This window comes from Parus major, chromosome 12 (genome assembly GCF_001522545.3).
Source record: "Parus major isolate Abel chromosome 12, Parus_major1.1, whole genome shotgun sequence".
Taxonomy (NCBI): domain Eukaryota; kingdom Metazoa; phylum Chordata; class Aves; order Passeriformes; family Paridae; genus Parus; species Parus major.
In genome coordinates this window covers 6,567,796-6,595,520 of record NC_031781.1, presented here as the reverse complement: position 1 = coordinate 6,595,520, position 27,725 = coordinate 6,567,796, and the positions used below count along the sequence as shown (strand labels likewise).

The window sequence follows — 27,725 nt, the reverse complement described above, 5'->3', positions numbered from 1 at the left end:
ATGCCCCAGTGGGAACCACAGAGCTGATCATTATTTCACAGCCTGCTGAATATTCTTTTCACAGAGTGTTTACTTGAGTGTGTGCTTGTGCTTATCTAAAACCACTTGCTATCACTGATGAAGGAATAGAATTTATTTTGAGAAAGATGTGACAGTAAGGACCGAGTCTCTGGAAAACTGCAGCACCAAATTTGGTCTCACAATGTACTGCATTCCCATCCATCAGACTACAATGATTGGAATTCCACCACAATTCCACAGTGAGTGGAATTCCACTTCTGTTTTTTAAGGTACTCTGCAAATGAAATGGAACCCTGTGCACTACATGGAGATGTTCAGGTCTAGCAAGGTGACAATTCAGGACAGCAGTGACTGGTAATTAGAGTTCAGTTTGGAATCCACACAGTGCTCAAACTGCAATTGCACGGCCCATTGGTCTCCTCCCATGCCTCCACACATTTTCTTTACTCACTGCTCTTTGGATTTTGTAGTGATGAGCTCTTACTAGACCTGGATTTGGCAATCTTTTGAGAACAGTTTTTAAGGCAAAACTGGGCATGTAGCCCCATGGTAGCTAACTGGCCTGAATTCCAGCAGTGCTGAGTGCATGCAGCTCCTGCTCTGGTAAACAGGGTTGCATGTACTTATGTCAGCAATGCATTTTTGCAGTATCTCAGCAAATGTCAGTCATAGCTGAGCTTTCATGCTTCTGCTGCACATAATGCCCTGACACCGAAACGTGGAGGAAGGGATGGAAAAATCCAGTTATCCTGTGTATGTATTTGATAAGCTGTCTAGTCTAGTAGTTAATACTGAAGCTAACGAGATGTGATTGTATGTTCTGAAGCAAGACTGATTGTCCATACACTTGCATCCTTGTTTTAATCACATTGTACATGGTTTCAGAGGCAAGTCCCAGGAATGTGGAAGAAATGTTGAATGTTGTATGCAATGTATACCATGACTCCAGCTATTGCTTTACAGTCCATCACACTTGGTCAGAGCTGCAGAAATAACACGCCTCTTCAGTAGATCAAAGTGGAGGCACTGACACAAGGTGGAATTTCATCCTGTGAATGCTTGAGCTGCTGTTTTAACAACACAATACCACAATAAGCACTCGGGGATGCAGCACAAGGATTCAGAGAATGGTGGGGGAGCTGTGGGCAGTGATCTCCCCATGACATTGTCTAAGCTAAGTCTATCTTAAGGTCTTTTTACCATTCAGATAACAATGGAGGAAACAAAAGAAGTTGTGAGCTATAGTAATACAGGACTGATCCAGGTCATCCCCCTTATTTTCTTACAGGAGGGAAAGAAGAAAGCACCGTATGTCCAGCCAGAGAAGGCACTTGCTAAGGTTGCTGCTGCCAGTACACTTGGGACAGCTGGTGAGGGAGCCATCCTTACAAGGCAATTCAAGAGCAAATCTTCACTGTAATCAGAGACTTGACCTCAGGCCTTACTCTTCAGCCAAAGAATGGAATCAACCTGGGCCAACAGAGGCAAAAGCAAGGCTATGATCTGGACAGTTTATGTTTAAAAGAATTGTGAGACAAAACAAAGGACATTGACAAAGGAGTGGGGAATGACTGATCTCTGTTTTAGTTAACTGTCATCTCACTTTGCAACTACCAATGATGTATGCAGAGAGCAGTAACAGTCTGGTAATACTCACCTCTTACATTGTATAGACAGAAAACAGGGACTAAATTAATGTGTTAGAAGTAAAAACCTAGTATATTCATTACAATTACTTCATTGTTTTCATGATACCTGCTTCCATTTCAATATTTTTCTCCTGTGTTTGTAAATACTACCAGCCATCCAGAAAGATGAAGTATCCATATCTCTAAAATAAGCTTTTAGTTTCCTGATACAAATGTACTTATGAAGTTTTTTGAAATTTGTTTTCTGCAGCTGAAATTGGGTGCACAGCCATATTTTCTTAATGTATCTTTGGTCAGTACAAAATGCTGTGGAGTTTGGCATCATAAACATGATTTCACTTATGCTTGGCCTCATTTGAAGAACTTACTTTATGCACCTTTTCTAAACCACAGATTAAGACGACCAAATTGTCCTGCCTAACCTCACTCAACTGACAGAGATAATTCCATGTCAGTGAGATGATGGTTAAGCCAAATGTCAATATCTATCTAAAGAACAGTGTTTGAACAGCAGGGGTGATAGAAAAATTGTCATTCCCTTCCTCAGCACAGCCAGTATTTTAACAACTGCTCTCAAATCAGTGAGCATGGTACAGAGCTCAAGCTAATAAATGCTGCTGTGCTGCTGAAATGGTTTTGTGGCTTTGACTACATTGGCAGGTAGGAGATTCCAGTAGAGCAGGTCTATAGAGCACATGAGAAAATGCTGAGGACTCCCCATCTGCACTATAAGGGAGTTTGAATTCTGCTCCAGACAAGCTCTTGTCTGTCCTGTTGGACTGACTACTCATTAGCACCTGGGATGTACTAGCTGCTTTCTCAGACTGAATCCTCTGTTTCATCTTTAAAGGAATCCAGTTCATGAGCTTTGGGACTGCTCAGCAGAGAAAGCCAGAGCACAGTGAGCAAGGAACAATCAGGAAACTTGATCCAAATGGGAGCTCAAGCAGCTTTAGTCTTACCTTCTGATCTGCTGCAGGCAAAATCAAGTGTGCCATTGCCTTGAGAAGACTGACAGGTTGTGGAAGGGATGCAAGAATGGACAGAGGAGAAGAGGAAAAGTTGTGCAACATGCTCAGAGAAGTTGGTCACCCTCACTCTACAATATTAGTTTGATTTTAGGCCTGTTTGAGGCAATGGCACAACCAGATCCTGAGCAAGATATTTGCTGATTTGTTGCATATGTAAGGTTCAGTGTACAGGGAACTTAGGTTTGAATTTACTGTTACCTCACCAACAAGGGAGATTTTATCATTTAAAATCTGCAAAGAGATAAAATCGGTATTTCTCATAGATACTACTTATAACTCTTGAGATCTTTGATGCTCCCCTGCTGAGAATATTCCTTTGGGCATCAGAGTTCCAGGAGGATAAAAGAAGTCCCTATATTGTTGTACCTGTATTGTAAAAACTGGATTTTAACTGGAATATTGTGGGGGAACTGCTGTTAAGAATGGCTGTTGATTGTCTCCACCATGTGTGGCATTCCTGTTTCTGTTTCCTCAACTAGGATCTCTTTGGTATGATTTCATGCACAAGTAGCTACTTTCTAGCTATCATGTGTTACTTAATTTCCAAGCTGCTGTTTAGACACGGTGGGTTACAAGGTGTACAAAGTGCAGTTCTGTACCCTGAGAGGAAACTTGCACAGTGACCATGAAAGTGCATTAATACCCTCATTTCTTGGCCTTCTGCTCTGCCACTGAAAGCTCTTGGCATTATAGCCCATGTCATCAGTTCCTAAATTTAAAGCAAGGCTTGTGTGATTCTCATCTTTTATATCCCAATTTTATTGTCTCTATCACTTCAAAGTGTATTACTGACATCAAAAGATTTGGGTAACTGGTTCTGCAGAAAGAAAAAGAAAAAAAAAAGGTAGTTGGCCTACCCTACCCAATTATTTGAAGATTGAATATAGATTGGAGCAGAGCAAATGGTAGTTGCAGCAGTTAACCTTTGTATAGTGCTCCCCAGAACAACCTCTGCACTTTGCTACTGTCAGGTCTGGTTGTTTGGCTCTGTTTTATCCTTCCTGGCCTATTTCCAGTCTAGTTTTTCTTCTGAAGATTTTTATTAAAAGGATTTTTAAGAAGACAACTGATGAAGCACTTTAATAAAACAAGCTAAGGGAGTGGTGTCTGCTTTTACTTCTTCTAATAAATTGGTTAGTTTGTGGAAAAAAATTTTATGTCACCTTGCTAAGAATTTAACATTCTACTTCCTACTGGCAGTTTGCCAAGTGAGCATGGCTGAATGCTCTGTACACATGGTATACATTCAGAAACCCAAATTCTGCAGAATTTGCTTCTGAAACCCAAAGTCTGCAGATCCTTGAAGGTGAAGGGTATTTAATGGGGGTGGTTCAGTGTCTTCCGGGAGCAGATGATGATAGCATTCATTCACTACATGTAACTAGGGTATTTTTAAATCAATACAATACAGTTTCTAGGACAAACTACCAGTGCACAGAATGCTGAAATACAGGAGTGCAGTGCAGGAATACCAGGTTTAATGAGCAAGATCTGAGGTATCTTAGAATCATAGAGTCATCAAGGCTGGAAGACACCTTTAAGATTGTCAATTCCAACCTTCAATCTAGCACCACTACTTTTTTGTCATTGTTGTCTAATTGACCTTTTTTGTTTGTTTCTAGATTTTGACTTCTAGTGCTGCTTGAGCTTTCTAGAACAAATATGAAGTATTTTAGTTCCCTATTTAAGTCTAGTGTTAATGTTACCGTGTTCAAAATTGCAAGAGAAAATGTATTGGCTGATTGATGGGTGGTGAAGTCAATATTTTATGCAAAAGTCTCTGTGTTCATCAAAATTTTTAACATATATTAATTATGAATTATATCCTGACAGGAAGCCATATGAGGCAAGTCTGCTACTGATCCTCCTGCGGGAAAAGAACCAGGTTACTGTTAAGCTGTGGGATACTGTAACATTATTTTAGCGACAGGAACGGGCCGGGCTGCAGATCCTCAGCAACAGCTTTATGGAGCAGGGGTTGAACCAAACATGTGGAGGGAGGTGATGCTGCCCCTCCCGGCCCTAGTGAGGCACATCTGGAGTTCTCTATCCAGTTCTGGGCTTCTCAGTACAAGAAAGACAAGGCACCGCTGGACAGGTACAGTGGAGGCCACAAAGATGAGGGATCTGGAGCATCTCTGATGAGGACAGACTGTGGGAGCTGGGCCTGTTTGTTATGGAGAAGACTAAGGGGATCTCATTAATGCACATAAACATCTCAAAGACAGGTGCCAACAGGATGGTGCCAGACTCCTTTCGGTGGTGCCCAGGAACAGGACAGGAGCAATGGCCAAAACTATAACAACACGAAATTCCACCTCGACATGAGAGAGAACTTCTTTGCGCTGAGAGGGGCAGAGCACTGGAACAGGACTCCAGGTCGTGGAGTCTCTCTCTCTGCAGCCATTGCAAACCCACCCGTTCCTGTGCCACCTGCTCCGGGTGCCCCTGCCTCGGCAGGGGGGTTGCACTGGGAGATCTCAGAGCTCTCTTCCAGCCCTGTGGATGCTGTGATTCCCTGAGCGGTGGCGAGCGGGGAGCGCGGCTCCCTCGCCCTCAGAGCGCGGCGGAAATGGCTCCGCGGGAGAAGCCGGGGCCGCCGCGGGGCCCGGCCCGGCCCTGCCCGCGGGCGGGAGGCAGGCAAGGAGGGAGGGAGGAGGGAGGGAGCCGGCCGCTCCTCTCTCCGCCCCCTCGCTCCTCTCCCCTCCCCCGCGCTCGTCTCTCCGCCCCAGCGCTCGGCCCTGGAGAGCCGCGCCGCCGCAGCCCCCGGACAGCCCAGCCTCGCACCGGCTCCAGCCGCCCCAGACCCGCAGCCGCCGCGGCCCTCCCGCGTCGCCCACATGGAGGATTACCACAAGCCCGACCAGCAGACGCTGCAGGCGCTGAAGGACACGGCCAACAGGCTCCGCATCAGCTCCATCAAGGCCACGACCGCGGCCGGCTCCGGGTGAGTGAGGGAGGCGGGCGTGCAGCCACCGAGCCCCGGGCGCGCACCGGAGCAGCGCTCTCGCATCCCGGCGCTTCATCCGGCCTCGCCATGGTGCTGGGAGGGGCCGTGCCGGGCCCCCGCTGCCCGGAGGCGCTGCGGTGCCCCGGGGGCAGAGCCCCCGCTCCCGCGTTCCGCTTCCCGCATGCCCGCGGTGCGGGGATGGCCGGGCCCGGCCGTGCGGCCGCGGGAGCGCGGGATGGGGAGCGGGCAGGGCGGATCGCACCGAGCCCCGCACCCCGGAGCTGATGGATGCGGGGCTGGCACGTGTGGAAATGGCGGCCGGGGGCTCCGCGGGCACAGCCCGCCCGGGCCGGGCCACGCCGGCCGCCGGTGCCGGCGGGTGTTGTGACTGGGAGAGAGGCTGGGAATGCTAAGTTGGTGCAGGACTGGAAACCAAAGAATTTGTGCCCGAGGCGCAAGCGGCTTCTTTTTCATTGCGTGCCCGTCAGTTGGAACTAATTCTGCACAGAATTTCAAGTGAGCCCAAGTGGGATTATCTGTGCAATGCCCGCGGTCTCCAATGAGCAGTTTATTCAGGCCTCTGGACAGGATTTAGTGTGGGCTCTGATGTGTGCAGATTCCAGGGTTATCCTTTCTTTGATCGTGCTTTACCTATGGAAAAAAAATCTCTGCAAACAATCCGCTTTTAGTCATGTAAAATTAAAGCCATTTTTTCTACTTGAAAAAGATGTGAATGCTTGCATATAAAGTACTGGGCTTTTTTGGTTTTTCTTTTTTACATATATCCTGTCTTGTTGCAATTTCCTCCTTCGGACCTCTTTGAAACTAGATGCAGTGTTTAAAAAAAAAAAAAATCTGAAGGAATCCCTTGGATGCTGAGGTTTGTGTGAAGGAGGATGATGTGTAGAATATTATAAAGCTTCTTTGAATTGCCTTATAGTCCCCACCCTGTGCCTGGCATGAGCTGCCTCACATGGCTCCTGAAGCTGAACTTTACTCATTCGTTTGGAGACAGCAAATGAAAGTGCTGCTGTGGTTCTTCCTGTGAAATGGGGTGTTGGACGCGGGAAACCTCTCAGCAAGTCAGAACAGTGCTTTTTTACAAATCTGTGTCTTGTTGGGTCCAGTCTGGAGAGAGAAATATGGGATACACAATGATTGCCCTTTTAGTTCTTGATTTGTTTCAGAGCTGCAGTGTGTGGCATTACACAGGTCTGTGTAAAAGTGTAAATTGAAAAGTTGTGCTTTGTAGAGCTTGGGCTTCTGTGTTCAGCTTCCAGTAAGTATTTAAAGCAGACCACAGGGATGTGTGGTATCAGCTGTCTTATCAACAGATAGAATTATTTCTCTGTTTTGTCTGATGTGCTGTTAAAGAATAAGGATCATACTACAGCCTCTGTTTCTCTTCCACGCTCCATGAAATCCACCAGTAAAATCATTCTCACCCTACTGATGAAGAAACAGTAACAGTAGTTTTACTCAAGCTTTTTATTCCCTGGTTTATGTGTGCTAAAATACTGAGTACTTCTTGCACAAAGGCATTTCATTAATCCCTTTGGTTTATTCTGCCACTGGAGTTGTGTAGTCTGAAATTATTACACAACCTGATAACAAGCAGATTATGAAAGATGGGTTCTTGAGAGAAGATTGTGTTGACAAGTAATATATTTTCTTAATAAGATTTGGTTGCTAAGATGATGGTGTAGTAACGTGCCACAACATTCAGTTTGTTGAGTTGGGCAAAGAATGTATATTTCCAAAGCAGCTGTGCATTATGAATATGTTTTCCAAAAACTGAGACAGTGTGCTATGCTGTTGTGCACTGAGGATGGGAAAAGATGTTTGAATGCAAATTTAAACAGAAGCTTACAGTTAATTGAAAGAATGAATTGTCATGATGGCTTCGACTTTGTTAAGGAAATACAAATACAAATTAAGTGTTTGTTAAAGGTGTAGCTTGTAAAAACTGAAGGAAATACTTGTAATAAAAGCACTTCAGAGAAAACAGGTCCTGTCTACTACTTTCAAGGAAGTAATTTCTGTGAACTGGGGCATGCATTGCAACACAAGTGGTGGTGTGGTAGATATGTCACACCAATTCTTGCAGTCCTTACTTGTTTTACCTTCTGTTAAAGAAAGTACAGCCTTTGCCTGGACAAGAGCTAAGTCAGTCTGATCCTGAAGTTGCTCAAACACATCACTAAGTATTTCATCAGCTGCTGTGGAAAAATTCAGTGAACTGTAAAAAAAAAAAAAAAAAAAAAAAGTGTTCAAAATGTCTTACGTGGGTAAAAAATTTGACTAGGTTGTTGTAAAGATTGAACATACTCACCTTGGGGCGTGGAAGAGGTTTTTCTTTTAGATAAGTAGTGCACACATTTCCATTGAAACGGGGTAGAGTCTCTGCTGTCGCTGGTGATACATTTCTGCAGTTTTGAAACAGCATCTTGGCTTCCTAGGGCAGGATGGATACATTGTTAAAAGTGGAAGTTGCAAGAGTTTCTTAAGAGGCAGTTAAGTTTCATAATACGTGGTGTGATCACTTGTTGCAGATTTATTTTTTTTTCTTAAATTTTTTTGGGTTTTGACTCTGTGTTCCATTTTAGCTTTCCATCACTATCCTTTCTAGTTAAAATGTGTGAACCCATGTAGATGGAACAAATATCCAATAAGAAACCCCCACAAAACAAGCTTGGAGCAATTGTTTTACCCTTGCTTTGTGTGGATCCAGGATTTTGGTGTCGTAGTGTACTTAGGTTTCCTACAGAAGGACTGTGTTTCAAAGTTAAGATTTTTTTTGTTATTTCTGATAGTAGAAATTAATTTAATTACCCTGTAGTTTTAACTAGATTATTTTTTTTTCTCTATTTTCAGGTAATTTATTAAATTTTTCTACTTTTTTTTTTTTTTATTTCCACATGCTACCATTTTAGGTGGTTTAAAACTTTTTTAATCAAGACCAGGAGTTCATAGAAGTATGGTTAAGTATAAAGTTAATAAAATTAAAGGAATGAAAGCTTTAAACAAGCATGTAAGGCTTATTGATTAACTCAAATACATAAATATTTACTAATATGTTTGAACCATGGTTTAAAGCTAATTCTCTTGGTTCCCTGTGTGTGAGTACTTACTAAGGGATGGACACTAACCATCATTTGTATTTTGCTAGTGTTTTGCATGTTTTTATTCTATTTATTTTATTCTCTTGTTACAGTTCTGTTGGAAATGTTGGGTGGGAAGGCTTTTTACTATCAAAAGAAAATATTCTGATTAAAGTTCTAGTGAAAGTGTTGTCTAATCCTAACATGCATGGTAAATGTACATGTGGGAAACAAGTGACACTTTCATAGTCAGTTTGACCTGTTTTGCAAGTAGGATCAGATACTTTAAGAATATCCTGCTAAAGATGAAAAATAAATGTTGGTAGAAGAGAAAGTGAAATGAAACTGCATTTTCAACCTTCTTACTATTCATCATCCACTTTCCTGTACTTCAGTAGCAATGACTGATGTCAAGAATGATGCTGTTTACACCAGTAAAATCTGAAATATGCTATTTTCCACACTCAGTAAAGGATCTTAAAGAGCCTCCTTTCCCCTTTTAAACTTTATGGCAAGTGAAAAGCCAAGGCTGGTACTCCCAAGTGGTCAAGTGGTGCCACCCCTTCCAGGTGCAGAAGAACCACAGTGATCATTACATAAATTACAGTAATGTAATGTAGATAAATAAAAATAATTCTGTGCCCTTCTATTGCACTTGGAACGAAATGTATACCTTGTCATGGAATAACTCCATATTTGCTACTTGCATAACCTTTTCACATAACTTTATGTTCACTTGTTGGTACTTTATGGCACAGTTGCCTGTGAAATGGGCCTGTGTATTCTTAAGGCAATTTATAGTTGAAGTATGAATCCACACTGCTGTTATCCCAGACAGTTCAATGGGAGAGACTATACCAGATACTTGAAAATGTTTGATAAACCAATTCATACAATATTTCAAACTTATAAAGATGTAAATGTAGAAAATGTTAGTTCCCCTCTTAGCCAAAGATGAAGCAATTTAGTATTTTACAATGTGTATCTGGGTTTTTACTGGAGACAGTAAATTTCCATATCCAGTTTCAGTAGAAGAAGAAAACAAGAATTGCATTATTTAATGTCCTCTTTAGAAATCAGAATTATTATTCTGTCAGCTCTAATGTGGTACAATGAAATGGTTCCTAAGTTATACAATTATAAATGTTCCAGAACTTTCTGCAGAAGTTAATCTTGCATTACCAATCCCTGCATGTGCATCAGAGCCTGAACAAGTCCTGATGCCATGCTTTTAATTTCTCCACTCAGAGAGTGGCTCCAGTTCTGTGGAAAGCTGTCCTTGTTCCCTCTGCATCGCTGTGAAGTTCTGCCACCAGATAAATCAGTGGAGTCTGATTTCAGGCCCAGGCTGACATTGCCTGTGTCTGACTGTCCTGTGCTTCATCCACCCCTTCAGGTGGTGGTCCTTGGCATGGAGAAGGGAGAGCTCTAAAAGACAGGTCCTTGAGCTGTCAGCAGGGTCTAGACTGAACATCCACTTCAACCAGATCAGAGACTCCCTTTGTCTCAAAGTACAGCTGATTGGCACTGGGGGAGCAGCACAGGGGTGGCTCATCAAACACTTCAGATTTGTGTATTTTAATGCTGAGGAGTTGGGGTCTGGTAAAGTGATGTTTTAAAGATGCAGTCCTAAGCAAACTGTAACACAAGTGGTAATCTTGGCTCTTCTTGACTTGTAGCCACCCTACATCATGTTGCAGTGCAGCAGAGATTATGTCTGTGCTGTTTTTCCATACCATGAGGTACAAAGTGCAAGACCCCAGAAATGCCAGCAACGACCGGTTTGTTCTTTCAAAGGTAAATAAATAATTACTGGTTTGCTGTCCTGTTGCAGTCTGTAAGCAAAGAGCTGTCTGTCTGTATATTAAATTGACTTGTCTTCTTTGACTTGTGTGTGCATACACTTACATCCACACAGAAGTCTGCTGGAAATATTTGAGAGCCTGGAATTTGTCAGCTTCAGAAAGAAAGCCGGCTGAATTAAGTTGCAGCATAATTTAAAAACAGTTTTGAAAGGGTCTTTGTAATGTGTCCTGATAAGTCTTAACTCCACTATATTAAGTTGTTCTAATGTTAAATAATAAATATGATATTGTCTATATAATCTATCAGGATATGCAATAAGGTCTGTTTTATTTTTCTAACGAGGCAGTTGCAGTTGGCTTTTTGCTCTCGTTAAATGCAGCCCTGCTGTTCTGCCTGCAGCCATGTCACAGTGGGCACTAATTCCTGCCAGCTTCTCAGGGAGCATTACATGAAACAAGGCAGGTTAGTGAGTAGTTTGTAGTTTGCATTCCCACTGTGCTAGTACAGTATTAAAGCCACTGTTACCTCTGAAGCCAGTGTGGGTCAGAAAACACTTAAACCCCAATCTGTGCTGGCTGTTAGTGTTTCTGTTCCCTTTTACATGGTGCCCTTGCAAATCACGGGGATATATTGTTCATATGACATAAAGGCAGGTGAGGGGGCCTTGAGAAAACATAAAACATGGCAAATGGTGTAAAACATGGCAGATGAGGTGCTCCAGTGATGCACACTCCATCTTTGAGTCAGAATTCCTCAAGTGGTGGCTCGCAGTAGTGCTGTGTAGCCCGTGGTGAATGTCTTTGAGCTGGATGTAACTGTTTGCCAATTTCTGGTGGCCACTCTGAAGGAAGGAATTGGGTGAGCAGCAAGCAGCTGATGCTGAGGTGGTGAAGCACTGAAAAAGTCACCTCCTCATGTTTACTTTAGCTCTCTAATTAATCAGTGTTTCTGTCCAGACTTGCTAAATGGCTTCAAAACTCTGCATGCTCTTTTGACTCCAGAAGATGACTACTCCACAAAGGTCTGAGTGTACAAAGCTTAAAACTTTGCCTGTTGTCGCTCATTGCATTCAACCTTGAATACATTTTTATTGAAGGAACTTCTAGTGAGATAACACTGCTCATCCTGCTGTAAGCAGGGGTGTGGGGAACTTGGAAACGAGCATCAGTGTGGATGTGTGCATTGTAAAACTGTTTAATAACTCTGTGCCTTCCAATGGGCACAAGTTACAAACCAAATTTCAGGGTTTGTCAGCTTTGTAGAGTTTTGTCTTGATAGCTGAGAATTGTGAAACTTGCATTTTGTTTACAATTTCTCTTTCTCTCTAGGGTCATGCAGCACCAATTTTATATTCTGTTTGGGCAGAGGCTGGCTTTCTACAAGAAGCAGAATTACTGAACTTGAGGAAAATTGATTCTGTCCTAGAAGGACACCCAGTGCCAGTGAGTGCTCATAATCTTTGATATGAAAGTATGTTTTCTGTGAAACAACCAGTGTATGTATCTCACAGCAATTTTGGCTGACAGCTGACCGGGAAAGATAAAGACTTCTAAGAAGGATGATGGCATTTATGGCTTCACAACTGAATTTGAATTTGAACTGTATTTGAATGAGCATGTAAAAATGGCCTTTATTGTTGTAGTAAAGTTCCCCTACAGCCATGCATGGCAATGTTTTCCATTTTATAAATGTTTAGGTAAAGTTCCATCCAGGCTTTACCTCTCCTTTAAGCAGCTTTGAGGTAGTTCAAGAGTTTACACCTAGTTTGGCCACCTCATTGGTCTTTCCATTCCCAGCCTGTTGCTTCAATTGATTCCTTTTTTACACAAAATCATGAATCCTTAACTGTTGCCACCCAAAGCATGGCTGAGAAATTCCATCCCCTCTCAGAAACCCCAGTTAGCTCATGACTGTTACCATGAAGGAAACCTGCACTGCAGGGAAATCTGGGGTTCAAGGCAAGATTTAGAGGGACTTGCAAATTGTTATGGCTGAGAAGCTGCATTTTGATGTATGTAGAACCATCTTTAGCACTGGAAATTACTTCCTCTATTTCATAGCTGTAAAATAATTGTTGTCTTTTTATTCTCAGAGACAAGCCTTCACTGATGTGGCTACTGGATCCCTTGGGCAGGGTCTTGGTGCTGCTTGTGGAATGGCATACACTGGCAAATTCTTTGACAGAGCCAGGTAATTCCATTTTCATACTTCATGATTATAGGCATTTAATGGGAAAATTTTGTTAAAATATGATAGATAGAGATAGATAGATAGATTCTCCTTTATTCCATCCTCCATGCCTAAACTTGATTTTAAATTCAAGTTTTAAATGATAATTACAAAGCTGTTGCCAGTGAAACTACCAAGGGTTTAAAGATTAGCAATAATTAGTGCATATGTGTGTTTCTTTTGTAACCTGACAGCATTGCAAGCTGATGTTCCTGAACAGAGAAGACAGGGAGTTGTTGGAGGAGCCTCTAACTTCCAGAGAGTAACTGATATCCATTTTGAGACTGGATGTGTCCATTTAGAAGGAAAGTGCAAGCTGGAGATGTCTGTTCAAAGTCAGATGACAAATAATGGAGAACGTTGGATAAGGAACTGTTATGGTAGATAATAGCACAATTGAATCATAAAGTAGGGCTCCAAAATGTTATCAGGAAGGCACTCAACTCCACAGAGATATAAATGACTGCTCCTGCCATTTTTTTTGTGCACAAGAAAAGAAGATATCTAAAGGCAAATCTGTATGAGGAGGAAAATAGCCTGATGTGGTTGATATATTTTATTTGACAGTTCTAGTACATCTGAGCATAGGCTGCCCAGTTAATGTGCCCTACACTTCACTAGCTTGAAATCATTTTTGTGAAAGATGACTTGCTGATTTTAATTGAGTTTAGCAGATGCTACGTGTGGAAAAAAATCTAACCAGTGCTTACATGACAAAAGGAAAAGGTGGTCTTGAGTGCAGCACTGGGGAGCAGCTTAAGTGCAAGGAGTTCACATTTAGCTGAAGGCAGGTGAGAATCAGATCAAAAGCCTGCTATAGCTTCACGTTGAGTAAAAAAAAAATCACTGACAGCCATCTCGATTATTTTGTTTAAAAATTATATATTTGAAGGCTAATTTACTATTCTTTTTTTAATTGTAGTGGGTAATAAATTTCACAAATTTTGTCACCCAGAAAAAGAGTAGTATTAAAAGCAAAGTGCTGTGGCTGAATTTGGTAGAGATGAGGCAGTGCTCCTGCTAACTGATTTTTGCCTAAATAAAAGGCTTCAGTGGCTGGAAAAATAGTCTACAAGTCATATCATGTTGGTTAATTTTTTCCTGAACTCTGAATTTGTTATGCAGCATGCTTTAATCCATAGCTGAGCTCATCCACAATTTAGAGTTTCCTGAAATTAATTCCTGTTGGTTGTCCTTCCAGAGGCTATGTGGGAGGAAGGAGGAAGCAGAGGTAACTGTCCCTGCATTGTTCAGGATCTTGCTGAGTCACAGTGACAGTGTTCAATGGGCCTGTTCAGTCAAGCCTTGCAGTGGAAGGCTTGAGACTTGACTTTTTTGAGACAAAGGTTTGGAAAGGAGTGCAATGTTTCTCATCTGATTTTTCTAACATGTAAAAGCTCAGAACTATTTTAATTTGATTTGATTTGTCTAAGGTTACGTAACTTTAGCTGAGGTGAATGCATTAAACAATGGAAATTGAGTTTGGGATAGAAAAATGAAGTGAATTCTTACTATGAATTATTGGAGGAGTTTTGATTTAATAATGTTTATACATCAAACCTAATTTATTTTCATTTTTAATTTCTTCTAGCTATCGAGTGTACTGTCTGCTTGGAGATGGAGAATTATCTGAAGGCTCTGTTTGGGAGGCAATGGCCTTTGCTGGCTTTTACAAGCTTGATAATCTTGTTGCTATATTTGATATTAATCGTCTTGGACAAAGTGACCCTGCTCCTCTGCAGCATCACGTTGAAATCTACCAGAAACGCTGCGAGGCCTTTGGGTATGTGAGTGGGAGAAGTCCAGGCTAATCTCTCATTTGAAAATGTATGTCTTATTTGCTTCTCAGAATTGTTCAAATGAGCTTCCAGCTCTAAAGGATTCCATCAGCAAGGAAGATGGTCTTTCATAATGCCTGATGTTGGTCGGCTTCATGGCTGCAGCAGGAATATTAAAAGTGGCAAAACTTGTTGGTTTTAATGAAAAATAAGGGCTGCTTGCACAGATAAATCTTTTAGTGATCTTAAAACTGTTTTTAACATGTTGAATTCAGATTTTATAACTGTGACCACATATCCTATCAGAGCAAGTAGATCAGAAAAAAGCAGCATGGAAAGTAAGAGAATTCTTTGTGTATTGGCTTTCATTTAGTTTCATGTTTCTATGCAGATGCAAAGCCCGTGCTAAAAAATTGTCAGATACAATAGAAACTAAATTATGCCAGAGTGTTTTGGGGTTTTTTAATCAACGTCTATTGTCAGTTTTCATCTTATTTCTAGATGTTTGATTTGCTCTAGTGATTAAAAAGGACCACTATATCTGAAGAAATGTAGGATAACATAGTTATCTGTGGGCTGTGAATTTTGCTCCTAGCTGTTGATCCCCCTGTGACTCATTTTGCATTATACAAAAGCAGCTGTGCTATTTTTTATGGTCTCAAATAAAGGCTAGTTAGTGTTTCTGGCATACTTTGGGTTTCTTAAAAAGACACTGCACTGGAATGAAGTTAGTGTTTGTTATTGTTATTGCTGACTACCAGAGAGTGTCACATGCTAAAACCCTTTAGAAACAGCTGATCTGTTTTTGTTCTTAGCTGGCATGCCATCATCGTGGATGGACACAGTGTGGAGGAGCTTTGCAAAGCCTTTGGCCAGGCCAAACATCAGCCAACAGCCATCATTGCAAAGACCTTTAAAGGCAAAGGCATATCAGGTAATCAAACAGTTACTGCTCTGCTTACACACATGGATATGATGTGTACCTAGTGCTGCAGTAAAGGTTCCTGCACATCTGAGCAACAGCATGAAGAACATTTTTCACCCTCTGTACCTCTCAGCAACATTATTGCTGACAAAATTGGTTTGGTTCTATCAAGTGAGGCGTGTGCCAGCTGTGGAGTGCTCTGTCCATGGGATGGAACAAATGCACACTCAGTGTGTCAAAGGTTGCCATGATTCCCTTTAGCCACAGCTTTTAGCAGCACTCTGCAAGCTTGCCTTTCTGACCAGATCAATATTAATAACAGCAGTGAATATCTTCATTCCTTTTCATTGAGTAAGCAAGCAAAGTTCATTAATTGCAGTGACTGAGGGAAAAGCAGTGTATCAGCCAGAGAGGTGATTTGGCTGGGTGATTAGTGCTGGGTGCACAGTAAGAGTCATCAGAAACTATTAAAATAAAGCTGTAAAACATCAGATCTTGTTTGAATTGGACACCTTGATTAACTGCTGTTTCAAACGTAGAACTGTTTAGGTTTGTTTAAATAGAACTGTTGAAATTTTATGGGAAATGTTCACACTGATTGACTGGTTTTTTCCTGACACACTTAGGTCTGTTAGGTGCAAATTTACAAATAATTTCAGTAGAAGATGCTGGGATTTTTCACAAGTTTTGAATATATGTAATTTGATTATGTAAAATTCCTCCTATGTGTTTAAATATGTCTGTCTTAATGTAGTTGAATACTACTGTAATTGTTCAAGGAATTTCTTCCTTGGAAGACAATACTGGACTGTCATACTCCACTGCACCTTTATTTGGATAAAATCTGCAGCTAAAAACCTAAATAGTTTTTATACTTTTCTTACTTGTAATGTGATTTTAAATACACAGGTGTTGAAGATAAAGAAAGCTGGCATGGAAAGCCCCTTCCAAAAAATATGGCTGAACAGGTCATTCAGGAAATAGATGACAGAATCCAAAACAAGAAAAAGCTTTCTCCAGCCCTTCCAGAAGAAGATGCACCAATAGTAAATATTAGAAACATTAAGATGCCATCTCCACCAACTTACAAAGTGGGAGAAAAGGTATTCCCTTCTTTTTCACTGCTGGTCAGATATTTCAAAGTGTGAGACTGTTTAACTGGATGGCAGGAGGTTTTGTGTTATCCCTTGCAACAGTTGTAGCTACCCACCTCTTCTCAGTAGGCAGACACCTATTTCTGTGGTGTGACACAGACAATCAACTTGCTGGGTATCAGAAGGGTATATAAATATATTAAAATATGGAGATTCAAATCACTCTTCTTCATTTCATGATCATTATCAATTTTCTAAACTACTTTATGTGCCTTTGAAATTGAAGAAGCTCCATGAGGTTCAGTGAATTTCCATGATTGGAAAGCAAGGTTTTAAACATTTCCTATCAGGATTGGTGGCAAGTTGCCAATTTCAGCACAGATGTAATTTCTAATTTTTGATTTTCTAAGGCTTGGTTGTGGGTTTGTTTACTCTTCTGTGTGTCACCCTTCTCATACATACTTTTGATACTGCTATCACTGGAAAACAGTAAAATGGGGGGGAAGAAAAAGCCTCTAGAAAGCAGCAAGTTACAGCAGCCCTGGTGTGCTTTCCTTTCGCAGTGGGCCACCCGCAAGGCTTATGGGGTCGCACTTGCAAAACTGGGCCACGCCAACGATCGTGTGATTGCTCTGGATGGTGACACAAAGAACTCCACCTTCTCAGAGCTCTTCAAGAAGGAGCATCCCAGTCGCTACATTGAGTGCTACATTGCTGAGCAGAATATGGTAACTGCTCCCTTGGGTTCATTGATCAGTATGACCACTCACTGTGAGTCCCCTTAGAGTGGGGTCTAATACCTGCTTTTCAAATAAATATGAGGTAATTGTAGCAAAAACCCATTTAGGAACCTTGTTCTAATTTCCATTTTGCTAAAGAAGGGCCCTTTTATACTGTTATGCCATTATACCATACTTAAATACCAGTCCAAATAACACAGGTAAATCCATTCCCTCTTACTAATGATGATTTTTCTCTGCTGGGGATGGCAAGACCACATCCATTGGACTGAGAATGTAAGCCTTTGATCCAGGAGAAAAAAGAGGGGGATAAGTCTTAAAAATCTTTGAATGGCTGCTTTAAGCAGATAAAGAAAAGAAGCTGCCAGTAAGGGTCAACAATAACAGCTGGCAGGTAAAGCATGGAGCAGAGGAGATGCAGGAGAATAGACACGGGGAGGGTGAGTTTCCTCCTTTCCTTTCTGGAAACACCAGCAATTAGAAGCAGAACTAAACAGAGACTTTTTCATCTGCGTTGAGAGCTTCTTGCTAAATTTTTAGGGCAAGATGATATCCTGGAAACCACTGCTAAATGAGGAATTCACTATTCTTGTCCAATATCCCCCTCTCAGGTGAGCATTGCAGTCGGTTGTGCCACTCGTGACAGGACCGTTGCTTTTGCCAGCACCTTTGCCACCTTCTTCACGCGGGCGTTTGACCAGATCCGCATGGCTGCCATCTCCGACAGCAACATCAACCTCTGCGGCTCCCACTGCGGGGTTTCCATCGGTAAGGGCCCCCACAGCTTCCTAGCAGCAGTCCCTAGCCACTCAGGGATAAGTGTCAGGCAGCCAGAAGGATCCTGCTCTGCAGAGGCAAGCTGCACTATAGCTGGGGTGCTGTAACAGTGGCAGCAGTGATAGGAGGAAGTCGTATTTGCAAATCCACTTTTATTGTATTTAGAAAGAATGAGAAAAATTTCAAGCTGCCATCAGCTTGTTTTTCCTCTCTGGCCTGATGAAAATAAGACTTTTCTCTACAAGCTTTTCTACTGTACAAGTAAATATTGAGATAAAGGGATTGGACTGAAACTGGGGAGTTTAGGTTCCATTTCATCTTTTCAGCTGATGTCTTCTGTGGAGAGAATGGTTATGTGCTTACTGTACCTTTGTCTTCCAGTCTCTTAAATGAGAAACTAATGACACTGTTCTTGCACAGATGCTCTTGTCCATCAATCTCAAAGTCACTTTAGAGATCACACATTTGAAATAACTTCCAATTTATCACAGTATTTTTTACTACTGAAATTGTTAGTACAGTGATTTAAAAAATCCAAAACCTCTTACATACTGATGAAATAGGAACAGTGAAGCTGTTACATAATTCAGAAAACTGAATCATAGAAAGATTTGAGAAGGGATCTTAAAGGTCATCTCCTTCCAACATCTCCCACTTGACTAGGTTGCTCAAAGTCAGGCAGGACTTACCCTTGGCTGTCTTGAATCACCTCCCTCTCCCCATGTGCCTCAGTACAGCTTCTAGTAGGATCTGTTCCAGCATCTTCCCAGGCACAGAGTGGTAGTTGGTAGTTCCCAGGATTCTCTTTTTCCCTTTTTAAAACTGGGTACAGTGTTTCCCTTTTTCGAGTCACTGGGGACTCCACCTGATACTGCTGTGACTTTTCATGGGGAGTATCTTGGCAGCTATGTCAGCCAATTCCCTCGGGACTCTGGGACACATCTGGTCAGCTCCTATGGACTCTTGTATGTTGAGCTTCCTCAGGAGGTCACAAGCCTGATCTGCTGTGGTTTAATCCCAGCTGGACACCAAGTATCACCCAACCACTCACACACCCCCTGTCCTTGCAGGACTGGGAGGAGAATCAGAAAAAAAGGATGTGAGTTAAGGACAGTTTAATAAATGAAACAAAGTAAAACATACTACTACTAATAATAATTGGAATTATAAAAATAAACTCTGAAAAACAAGCACAATACAATTTCTCAACACCCACTGACCAATGTCCAGCCTGTCCCTGAGCTGTAGCAAGCTCCCCCCCAGTTTATGTGCCAAGCATGGCATTCTGTGGTATGGAATATCCCTGTGGCCAGCTTGGGTCAGCTGTCTGGGTCATCGTCCCTCCCAGCTTTTTGTCCATCTCCTCACTGGCAGAGCATGAGGACACAGAAATTCCTTGACTTAGGATAACACCACACAGCAACAACCAAAACATTGGTGTGTTATCAACGCTATCAGCATTCTCTTCCTAAATCCAAATCACACCACTGTGCCAGCTAAGAGAAAAATGAACTATCCCAGCCAAAGCCAGGATATCTTACAGCAGAAGGAGCTTTGCTCACCCAGGCTCTATCCTGCAGTCCATTCACATGAGAGGTGTGGGAAAAGGGTTTGCCAGTGGAAACCAGGCAGCAGAGCCAGCATATCTCAGACCAGCTGGGTAAGGGCCCTCACCAGCGGAGCCTTCTCTGGTCCTGGCTCCCCACCATAACTGTTCAGAACACGTCAGATCATAGTGGGGTTGATTTTGGTTTGAAGGAAGAAGAGAATTTTATTTTTTATCTGAAATGCATAGACATGACCCATGAAAACAGGAACAGACTTGCACACCAAGAAGAAAAATGCAAGCAGACATTCATGCTTGAAAAATTAGTAGGTATTTCTAGGGAAAGCGAAAGAGAGGGAGAGCTGACAGGGGTAGTAAATTAAGGCTCTCTGCACACTTCAGTTTTTCAGTTGATTTAATAGTTTTGGCTGGCAGTAAGGTTTGGAGGAAAGTTGGATTTTTTTTTTAATTTTTTTTTTTTTAAACAAAATAGTTAATTTGATCTGTAATATTGGTAAAGACTTAAAAATGCTTCATAAACACATGTAATCTCATCCCAAACCTCAAACTTAACTTGTGGCACTATAGTTCTCTGGAGCAGAGTCTGTATGTAGTGTGTATGTAGATTATGGCTTTTGTATGTAATTAAGGCAGGGATTCTATTATAAGCCTCTTATTAAAATCAGTCCTTCCACCTTCAGACTTTTAGCAAGCAAGGTGTTGGTGCAAAAGCCAATTAGGTTTGGTCTTTGCTGATTTAAGAAGATAAAACTCCTTTGGGTTACCTGAATTGTCTCCTAGAACCACACTTCCAAGTTTCAATTTTCAGCACACAAAATACTCTGCTGGGAGCTGTGACTGTGAAGTGCAGACTTGGATTTATAAAGTTGTTTGAGGTACAAATCTCATTCAAGCCTCAACTTGATTTTCAGAAAAGAATTTCAACCCAAAGTTTTGCAACTTATATAAAGAATTATATAAAGATTTATATGATGTTACTGTAGCTTTTGCAACTTATACAAAGAGTCATAAAGAAAATTATTCAGCTAAATCCTTTAGCACTTAAAAAATTCAATTTTAAATAAAGGGTATGAATGAAGCATACTTCCTATTAGAAATTTGGGGCTGCATGGAATTCCAAATCTGCATGGAATTCAGAATCCAGTCTGGATCTGTGGTGAAAATTGAACTTTTATGTATGCAGTTCTAGGTAGACCTGGACTTCTGCTGCACTGAAATTTGAACCCATTAAATTTATGAGAAATAGCTATCACAATGACCTCTGAACTTGTACTAAGTTCACTCCTGGACCAATAGTTGCTGATGGACCGAAACATTAAACAAGTTTTAAGGTCATAAGAGAATAATAGAAAAAACATATTTTTCAAACTGAACATATATGATAATAAATCATAGCGTACATATGTCAAAAATAGAATATCAGTTGTTTAGACTGGTTTATATCCTGGACATTTGCTACTGTTCATATTAAGCACTGCTGTTATTAAGCTATAAATATAGATTTTTCAGGTGTAATTGAGAATCATACTTTCATTTGATCTGTGGTATTCCAAAACCATATAAATTGGGATTTTCATAAAGACTTGGGGCCGGACTCAACTTGGTGCTAGTTACTAAAGTTACCCTGAATTGAACTGAGGAGCTTTGAATGTCGGTGGGTATTTGGCACCTCCATAGCAAAAGCAGGAAAACCATGAGTAAGTCTCTACCTTGGATAAGATTCAGATTCAGGATATTAAAATTATCACCTGATAATTTTATTCTTCATAATTTAATTTTCCTTCTTTGTCTCCATTCTGTGGGTGCATTTTAGAAAAAGAAAATGCCCACTGGATCCCTCTCATTCAGAGTGCACACATTTAGAAACCGTGATGTTGAGAGGGTTTTTTCATGTCGTGATTGAAAGCTGAGAGACTTCCTCTTCCTGGTCTGTGCTTACTCTATCGGTAATGTGCAGTGGCAGAGTTCAATGATTGATCTCTTTAACGTGTTTAAAGTTCTTCAGAATTTTGTGCTGCTCTTAGGAAAATATTCTCCTCGTTCCTCGTGAACTCGTCCTTCTTGAATAACAGGTAGTGGGTGCATGTGGGAAGGCTCTTTGCCCTGCTGCTGCAGGCTGTGACATGAGTGGATTCAGAGCTCTGTGCATGGTTGGTTTGGAGCAGTGCCATTCCCAAAGCTCCATTACATAAGGTCACTGGGGGCGGGGGGTGTTGTGGTGGTTGTTCCTTTAATCATGGAGAATCATGGCACCCAGCACGTGTCCTGGCCAACGACTCATTTGCATAGATCTGCAGTTTATGCCATGAGGTGCTTGAGTTGTTGAATTAACAACACAGATGCCCTATTGCTCCTTAAAAGACCTTTTTATGGTATTAAAAAATACATACATACCCTTCATTTAATCTTGAAATCAGCCTAAGAATTTGAGAGTAGTTGTACCAATTGCACTCTCCATTTCTAATGGGACTTATGCAATTCTCCTTCCACATTTCCAGCAGTTTAAATCTGAAGGAACATCTATTGATAAGTATAAATTTTGCCTCAGGACATGTTAATCTGAAGATGTTCAGATATCTTGTGACCCTCTTTCTGTATCTGTACCCTTCCTATTTGGTTGTATTCCTTTTGTGTTGTTTTATTGTTATACTTTATTTCCTATTTTTTTTTTTAATCCCAGTTCTCTTTCTTTTTAGTCTCTTTCTATCCTTATTTACTGTTTAGATGGTTCCAAGTTTAAGGAGAAGATGATTCTTTTCTCAAGCAGGTAGACTTGCATGTCGTGTGTGTGCCTGATTTTATCCTTTTCTCCTTTTTTGCCTGGTTTACGTTGAACCTCACTTCTATATTGAGTGATTATCAAAACTGTGCACTTGCTCTTTTGTAACCCTGCTTTCATTCTTTCAGGTGAGGATGGGCCATCTCAGATGGGACTGGAGGATCTGTGCATGTTCCGGGCTATTCCCAACTCCACTGTGTTTTACCCCAGCGATGCTGTAGCCACTGAAAAAGCAGTGGAAATAGCTGCCAACACCAAGGTTTGCATCAGTGTTTCTGAGCCAGAGGATAATTCTGTCTTTTGTACTATTATTGTTGCTTCTGGCATGTTTCTTGCATGTCTGAACCCACATAAATTCTTCCCGAGGCTCCAGTGGGACAGTGGGATGTTTTCTTACCAAGGAAAGGTTGCAGACATTCTGTCCAGGCTAGTGCAGAATGACAGTCTGGAATGCTGTGGGCCAGATCTGGGGAGATGTAAATGACTACAAAAGTACAGTTTGAATCTATATTGAATTAGAGTAAGGATTAATCCCTTAAGTCTTTAGCAAACCTAAAAGTGTCCTAGTACCTTATCTCTGGGGTCAAACTTGAAGCTGGATACGGAAAGATAAATTTCTTTATTGAGGATTTTGATCATCTCCTAGGTCAGTATTTTCCTTGGCTGCCATAAGTTTTTCTTGAGAAGGGAGCAAATTATCTGAAAAAAATTCAATCTTGCTACTACAGGTTTTCAGTGAAGGAGTGTGGAAATTTGGTGTGTAACAAATGTGATGAGTGGTTTATGGAAAAAAATATAGAAGATGGGAAAAGGAGTGGGAAGAAGAGACTAAAGCACAAGTTTGCTACTTCTTCTGGAAAGGCATCTGAACTTAAACTGATGGAAAGACTTTTTTTCCTTGCTTTCAACCCAGCATTCTTCTCTAATTTAAAACTGAGAGTAAAAGTTGCACATGTCTGGTAAGGTTCCAAGAGTAATTAACTCAAGTAGGATTCTCCATTTCCACAAGAGAACCAAAAGAGAACCAAAGAGAAATAAGTATCTTGGAATCAGAAAGGAAATTGAAAGTTTTCAGTGTGCTTTAAGAGGAGGTGAAGTGTTTTGTACTGTTTGAAGCAACCAGCTGCCACAAAGGATTAATGGGAATTGGTGGGGCAGAGTTTACTTATAAGAACCAGAGGCAACATAGGAGGGTGAACATCAAATAAGCAGAAAAAGTAGTTTTGCTGTATTTTTTTATAGGATTTATCCACTAAAATGTCAACACTTCTCTGTTTTCTTAACTTCTAACATGTTTACCTCGGAAACAGGGTATTTGTTTCATCAGAACCAGTCGTCCTGAAAACCCTGTCATTTACAACAACAATGAGGACTTCCATATTGGACAGGCAAAGGTAAATATTGCACAGATAAATAGAAAAAATATGCAGTGTTCCTTTTGTAAAAGCCCTTTTCCCTCCAACCTATTGCAAAGATTTGATCTTTTTGTTAAATCTCTACAAATGTAAAAAAAAACCCAGTAAGATTGTGTTACAAACACATGGACATGTTTTCTTGCAGGTGATCTTGAAGAGTAAGGATGACCAAGTGACTGTGATTGGAGCAGGAGTCACTCTGCATGAAGCACTGGCTGCAGCAGAGCAGCTGAGAAAAGGTGGGGCTTTTTTCCTTTTTGTAACAGAAAAAAAATCAATACCAGTCAGCCTAACTGCTCACCCTTTGTACTGGTAAACATTAATTACACTGCTCAGACAGCTAGTCAGGCACCTGTTAGCTGGTACACCACAACACTGCATGCAGCTGCCAGTCTTCACTCGTGGAAGAGTTGGCTTAGCAGCATGAGTAGCCATGAAAATTGACAACAGATCACATTGAGATCTCCTTAGAATTGCTGACCTGCCATAGTGCCCTGTGGGCAGAGGCTTGGGGACAGCAGGAGTGGCACCTGGTCTGGCTGGGTCACCTGTGTGTGCCCGTGGGCACCTGGCCCTGGGCTGGGCTCACTGCTGTCCTGGGTTCCTTTGAATGCAGCAGCTCTGAGCTAGCCTGGGAAGGGCACAAATCTGTCAGTGCTCAAGTCACTGACATCTCACAGCAATGGTAATCCTTCAATGAAATAAGAGAAAGAAACCATCAAAAAACCCATCTGTAAATCAGGGGCCTCTGCTGAGGAAGAGATTACAAATAGCAGGAGATAATACAGTAAATGCTGCCTGTGGCTTATGGGGAGCTTTGTGTGCAGCATCTGGGTGGACTGACACTTTGTCATGACCTTGAGTCACCAGGATTAGGACATTTTGAAAGTTGTATTCTCAGAACTACTGTTATTTTTCTCCATTTATAGTGCTTTACAATGCGCTGCTGATCTTGAAGTCTGAATAATCACCTCTGGAGAGATAATCCCATAGTGCAGAGAAAGGGTCTAATACCTAAAATGTATTGGCCACTAAAGAGCCTTCAGTCACAAAACTGACAATAGGGCCCCTTCATGTGTAGGAAGGAGTTGGCCCAGTGTTCAACCAGCCTGGGCTAGAGAGAACCTCATATAATTGCTATTCTTTATAAACAATTACCATTTGTGTGCTGCTTTAATGAGCCATCTGGGCCTGCCTTATGAGGGCAGGGCAGATCTGGGTTTGGTGCCAACCAACCTTAAAGGTGCCCTGGTTGGGCAGCTCGGACAGACACACCTGAGAGGTGGCAGCCTGCAGTAAAGAAAGAATTCAGAATGCCTACACATCAAAGAATCAGGTGGAAATTGCACTTGGCTTGACAGTAAAGGTAAAATAAAGCTCTGGGAAAAAAATATTACAATTGACAGTCTGAGTAAGGAGGATTTCCTGGTTACTGGATTCTCTCTTACCTGGGGAAAGCCAGTTAGATGACTGTTTTGCTGATGAGTACTCCTGGTAACCTTGAGTCACTCATCCAAGCCTCCTCCATCACATCTGTGAATACATGGATATCACTATTCCACAAGGTGCATGGAGAAAAAATACATAAAATGATTAGGGTTGGCTGGGTTCTGTGGTAGATAAGCCATTGGTACAGGGAGTTCATGTGGGCAGTTCTCCTAATGGTCACAGCCATTGCCTGTTGCAATTCATTGGTGCAAATAATTTTCATTTATTTATGCAGAAAAAATCTACATCCGTGTGATTGATCCCTTCACTATAAAGCCCCTGGATAAGAAGACAATACTTGAAAATGCAAGAGCAACCAAGGGCAGAATCATCACTGTTGAGGATCATTACCATGAAGGTGAGCAGGGTCTGGGAGGTCACAGCCCTCAGAGGCTGGAAGCTCCCAGCTTCTGGCCTGACAGAGGAGTATGGGACCTGATGCTGTCATCCTGTTAAAGCAAAAGAAAGATTTCAGCTTTTTTTTTTTGTGCTGTTAGGATTATGAAGTGCCACTGAGGGTTGAAAGGTTCCTAAGATGTAAGGGGTGATCGGGCCTGCCTTTCAGATTAACTTGGCCTTGTGTGCCCTTTGTATGCTTGGTCCACGTGAAGCCTGGATTCATTAGTGCCCAGTGAAATTGTAAATTCCTGCTGTGCTGCTGGGGTTCTGCTCAGTCTGAAAGGTTGTACAGCAGGTGTAAAATTGCAAGAGAGACCATTGCTGTGTAGGCTTAAGAATTCCATGTGTCCAAAAGCTTGGCTCCAGCTCCAGGTTGCTTGAAATCAGATGTCTTGGGCAGTTTCCACAGTTTTTCCACAGTTACTCTGGGATAAATTCCTCCCTTTTCCTTCTCCACCATCATAGATACCTACTGACAGAAATTAGTAGATATAGTTATGAGAATATTATCTTAATTAAAGGTGAGCATCACTCTTGCCAGGTACCTGAAGGTAGCTGGTTCTACTCCAAGTGCTGGATACACCAATGCTTTTGTCCCAGTCTGTGGGTGGTGATCGATCACCGAACCTCATAATTTTCTAGCTTAGTGTTCAGCTCTGGACAAGTATTTTACTGCAGGTTTGCAAGACAGAGAGTCTTAACTGTGAGGTGCTGACCAGGGGTTTTGTGCTGGCACGGTGCTGTGTGGTGCAGGAATGACAGGTGTCTGTGCATTAGAACCCCGAGTGCACTGCAGGCCCCATCACACTGATCTCACCAGCTGCATCCAGAGGTGCCTCTGGCTGCAGGCTGTTTGGTTAGATCCCACCATGCCTGGAGCTCTGGGCAGCCCTGTGATCCTGGATACACTCTGGCTGAAGGGTAGCACTAAGGTGCCTCTTCTACCAAGTCTCACAGCACATGCTTTTGATACAAGTCCTGTTTTCTTCTTCCCTAGCAGTTCTGCTCCCAGTGTCTCTCCTGCCTCCATGCAGTTCCCGTTGCATCCTTTGTCCCTGTGACTGATAGTGAGTCAGAGCTGAGCTCTAAGCAAAGGTTGTGAATACATTACATAACACAGAGGTGCCCAGCAGCACGTACAAGCTCTGTGAAAAGATGGAGCTCTGAAGTGCTGCTGAGATTGGTTGGAATTTCAGCGCCTTAAGTACACTTGTAAATGCTCCTCAGCCAAAGTGTATTTTTAAACCTGGTTCCTGATGGCTGATGCCGAGGTGGTGAGAGCTTGCTGACAGTCCTGTGCCCGTGAGAAGCAGGTGTGTCCTGCTGCTGATGGCTGAGTACTTGAGAAATGGCAGCCTGCTTGTCCTCAGAATGCCTTTGATACAGGACAGGGTTTTCATTTCACAGTTAGCCCACTCAGCCATGTGTGACTGGTGTTTTCCTGAGGCTGGGAATGGAGGCTGTAAGCTGCAGGCCCCTTTGCTCAGACACACACACAGCAGGATGCTCCTGCCCGGGCGCTCCATCAGTGCCGTGCCTGCCCTCTCTCCACAGGTGGCATTGGCGAAGCCGTGTGTGCCGCTGTCATGGGCGAGCCCGGTGTCACCGTCACTCGCCTGGCTGTGTCCCACGTGCCCCGCAGCGGGAAGCCAGCTGAGCTGCTGAGGATGTTTGGCATTGACAAGGATGCCATCATGCAGGCGGTGAGGGCAGCCGTGTCCAAATCCAGGAACGCGGAGTAGCTGGAAGCGTCTCGCGCTGTGTAACGGAAGAGCTGCGTTCGGAGAGGTTAAGGCAGGCAAAGGTGCTTTATGTAGAGAGGTCTAATAAAAATACCAGCTTAAAAAAACCTTCTGGTATTTGAGCTCTTCTTTTCTCTGTGGGGTTTGGTGTTGTGGGGTAATACCTGCATGTTTAGAGTCCCTCCTCTCTGCATTGCCTCCAGCCATTTAAAGCCAAAGGCAAGGGGGCAGTAC

The 27,725-nt window shown here is 42.1% G+C and overlaps 1 protein-coding gene and 1 long non-coding RNA gene across 3 annotated transcripts; one reads left to right on the top strand and one right to left on the bottom strand.

Annotated features, from left to right (window-relative positions):
• The first annotated feature begins 5,435 nt into the window (after window positions 1-5,435).
• On the top strand, window positions 5,436-27,599 carry TKT (transketolase). Its single transcript, XM_015640862.3, has 14 exons — window positions 5,436-5,648; window positions 10,432-10,549; window positions 11,887-12,000; window positions 12,651-12,748; window positions 14,379-14,570; window positions 15,381-15,499; window positions 16,400-16,593; window positions 17,148-17,312; window positions 17,936-18,092; window positions 22,576-22,706; window positions 23,758-23,841; window positions 24,008-24,101; window positions 25,586-25,708; window positions 27,304-27,599. Exons 1-14 carry the CDS (start codon window positions 5,542-5,544, stop codon window positions 27,489-27,491), a joined length of 1,884 nt encoding a protein of 627 aa, XP_015496348.1. The 5' UTR covers window positions 5,436-5,541; the 3' UTR covers window positions 27,492-27,599.
• On the bottom strand, window positions 7,138-25,407 carry LOC107210281. 2 transcript variants are annotated; one of them, XR_004499266.1, is made up of 5 exons: window positions 25,311-25,407; window positions 19,664-19,812; window positions 18,791-19,173; window positions 7,984-8,106; window positions 7,138-7,890 (listed from the first exon to the last, which is right to left on the bottom strand). It is a non-coding gene; the product is annotated as an uncharacterized LOC107210281 (long non-coding RNA). The 2 variants fall into 2 exon arrangements; XR_004499265.1 differs by lacking the exon at window positions 25,311-25,407 and having other exon boundaries at window positions 19,664-19,860.
• Window positions 27,600-27,725: the final 126 nt, after the last annotated feature.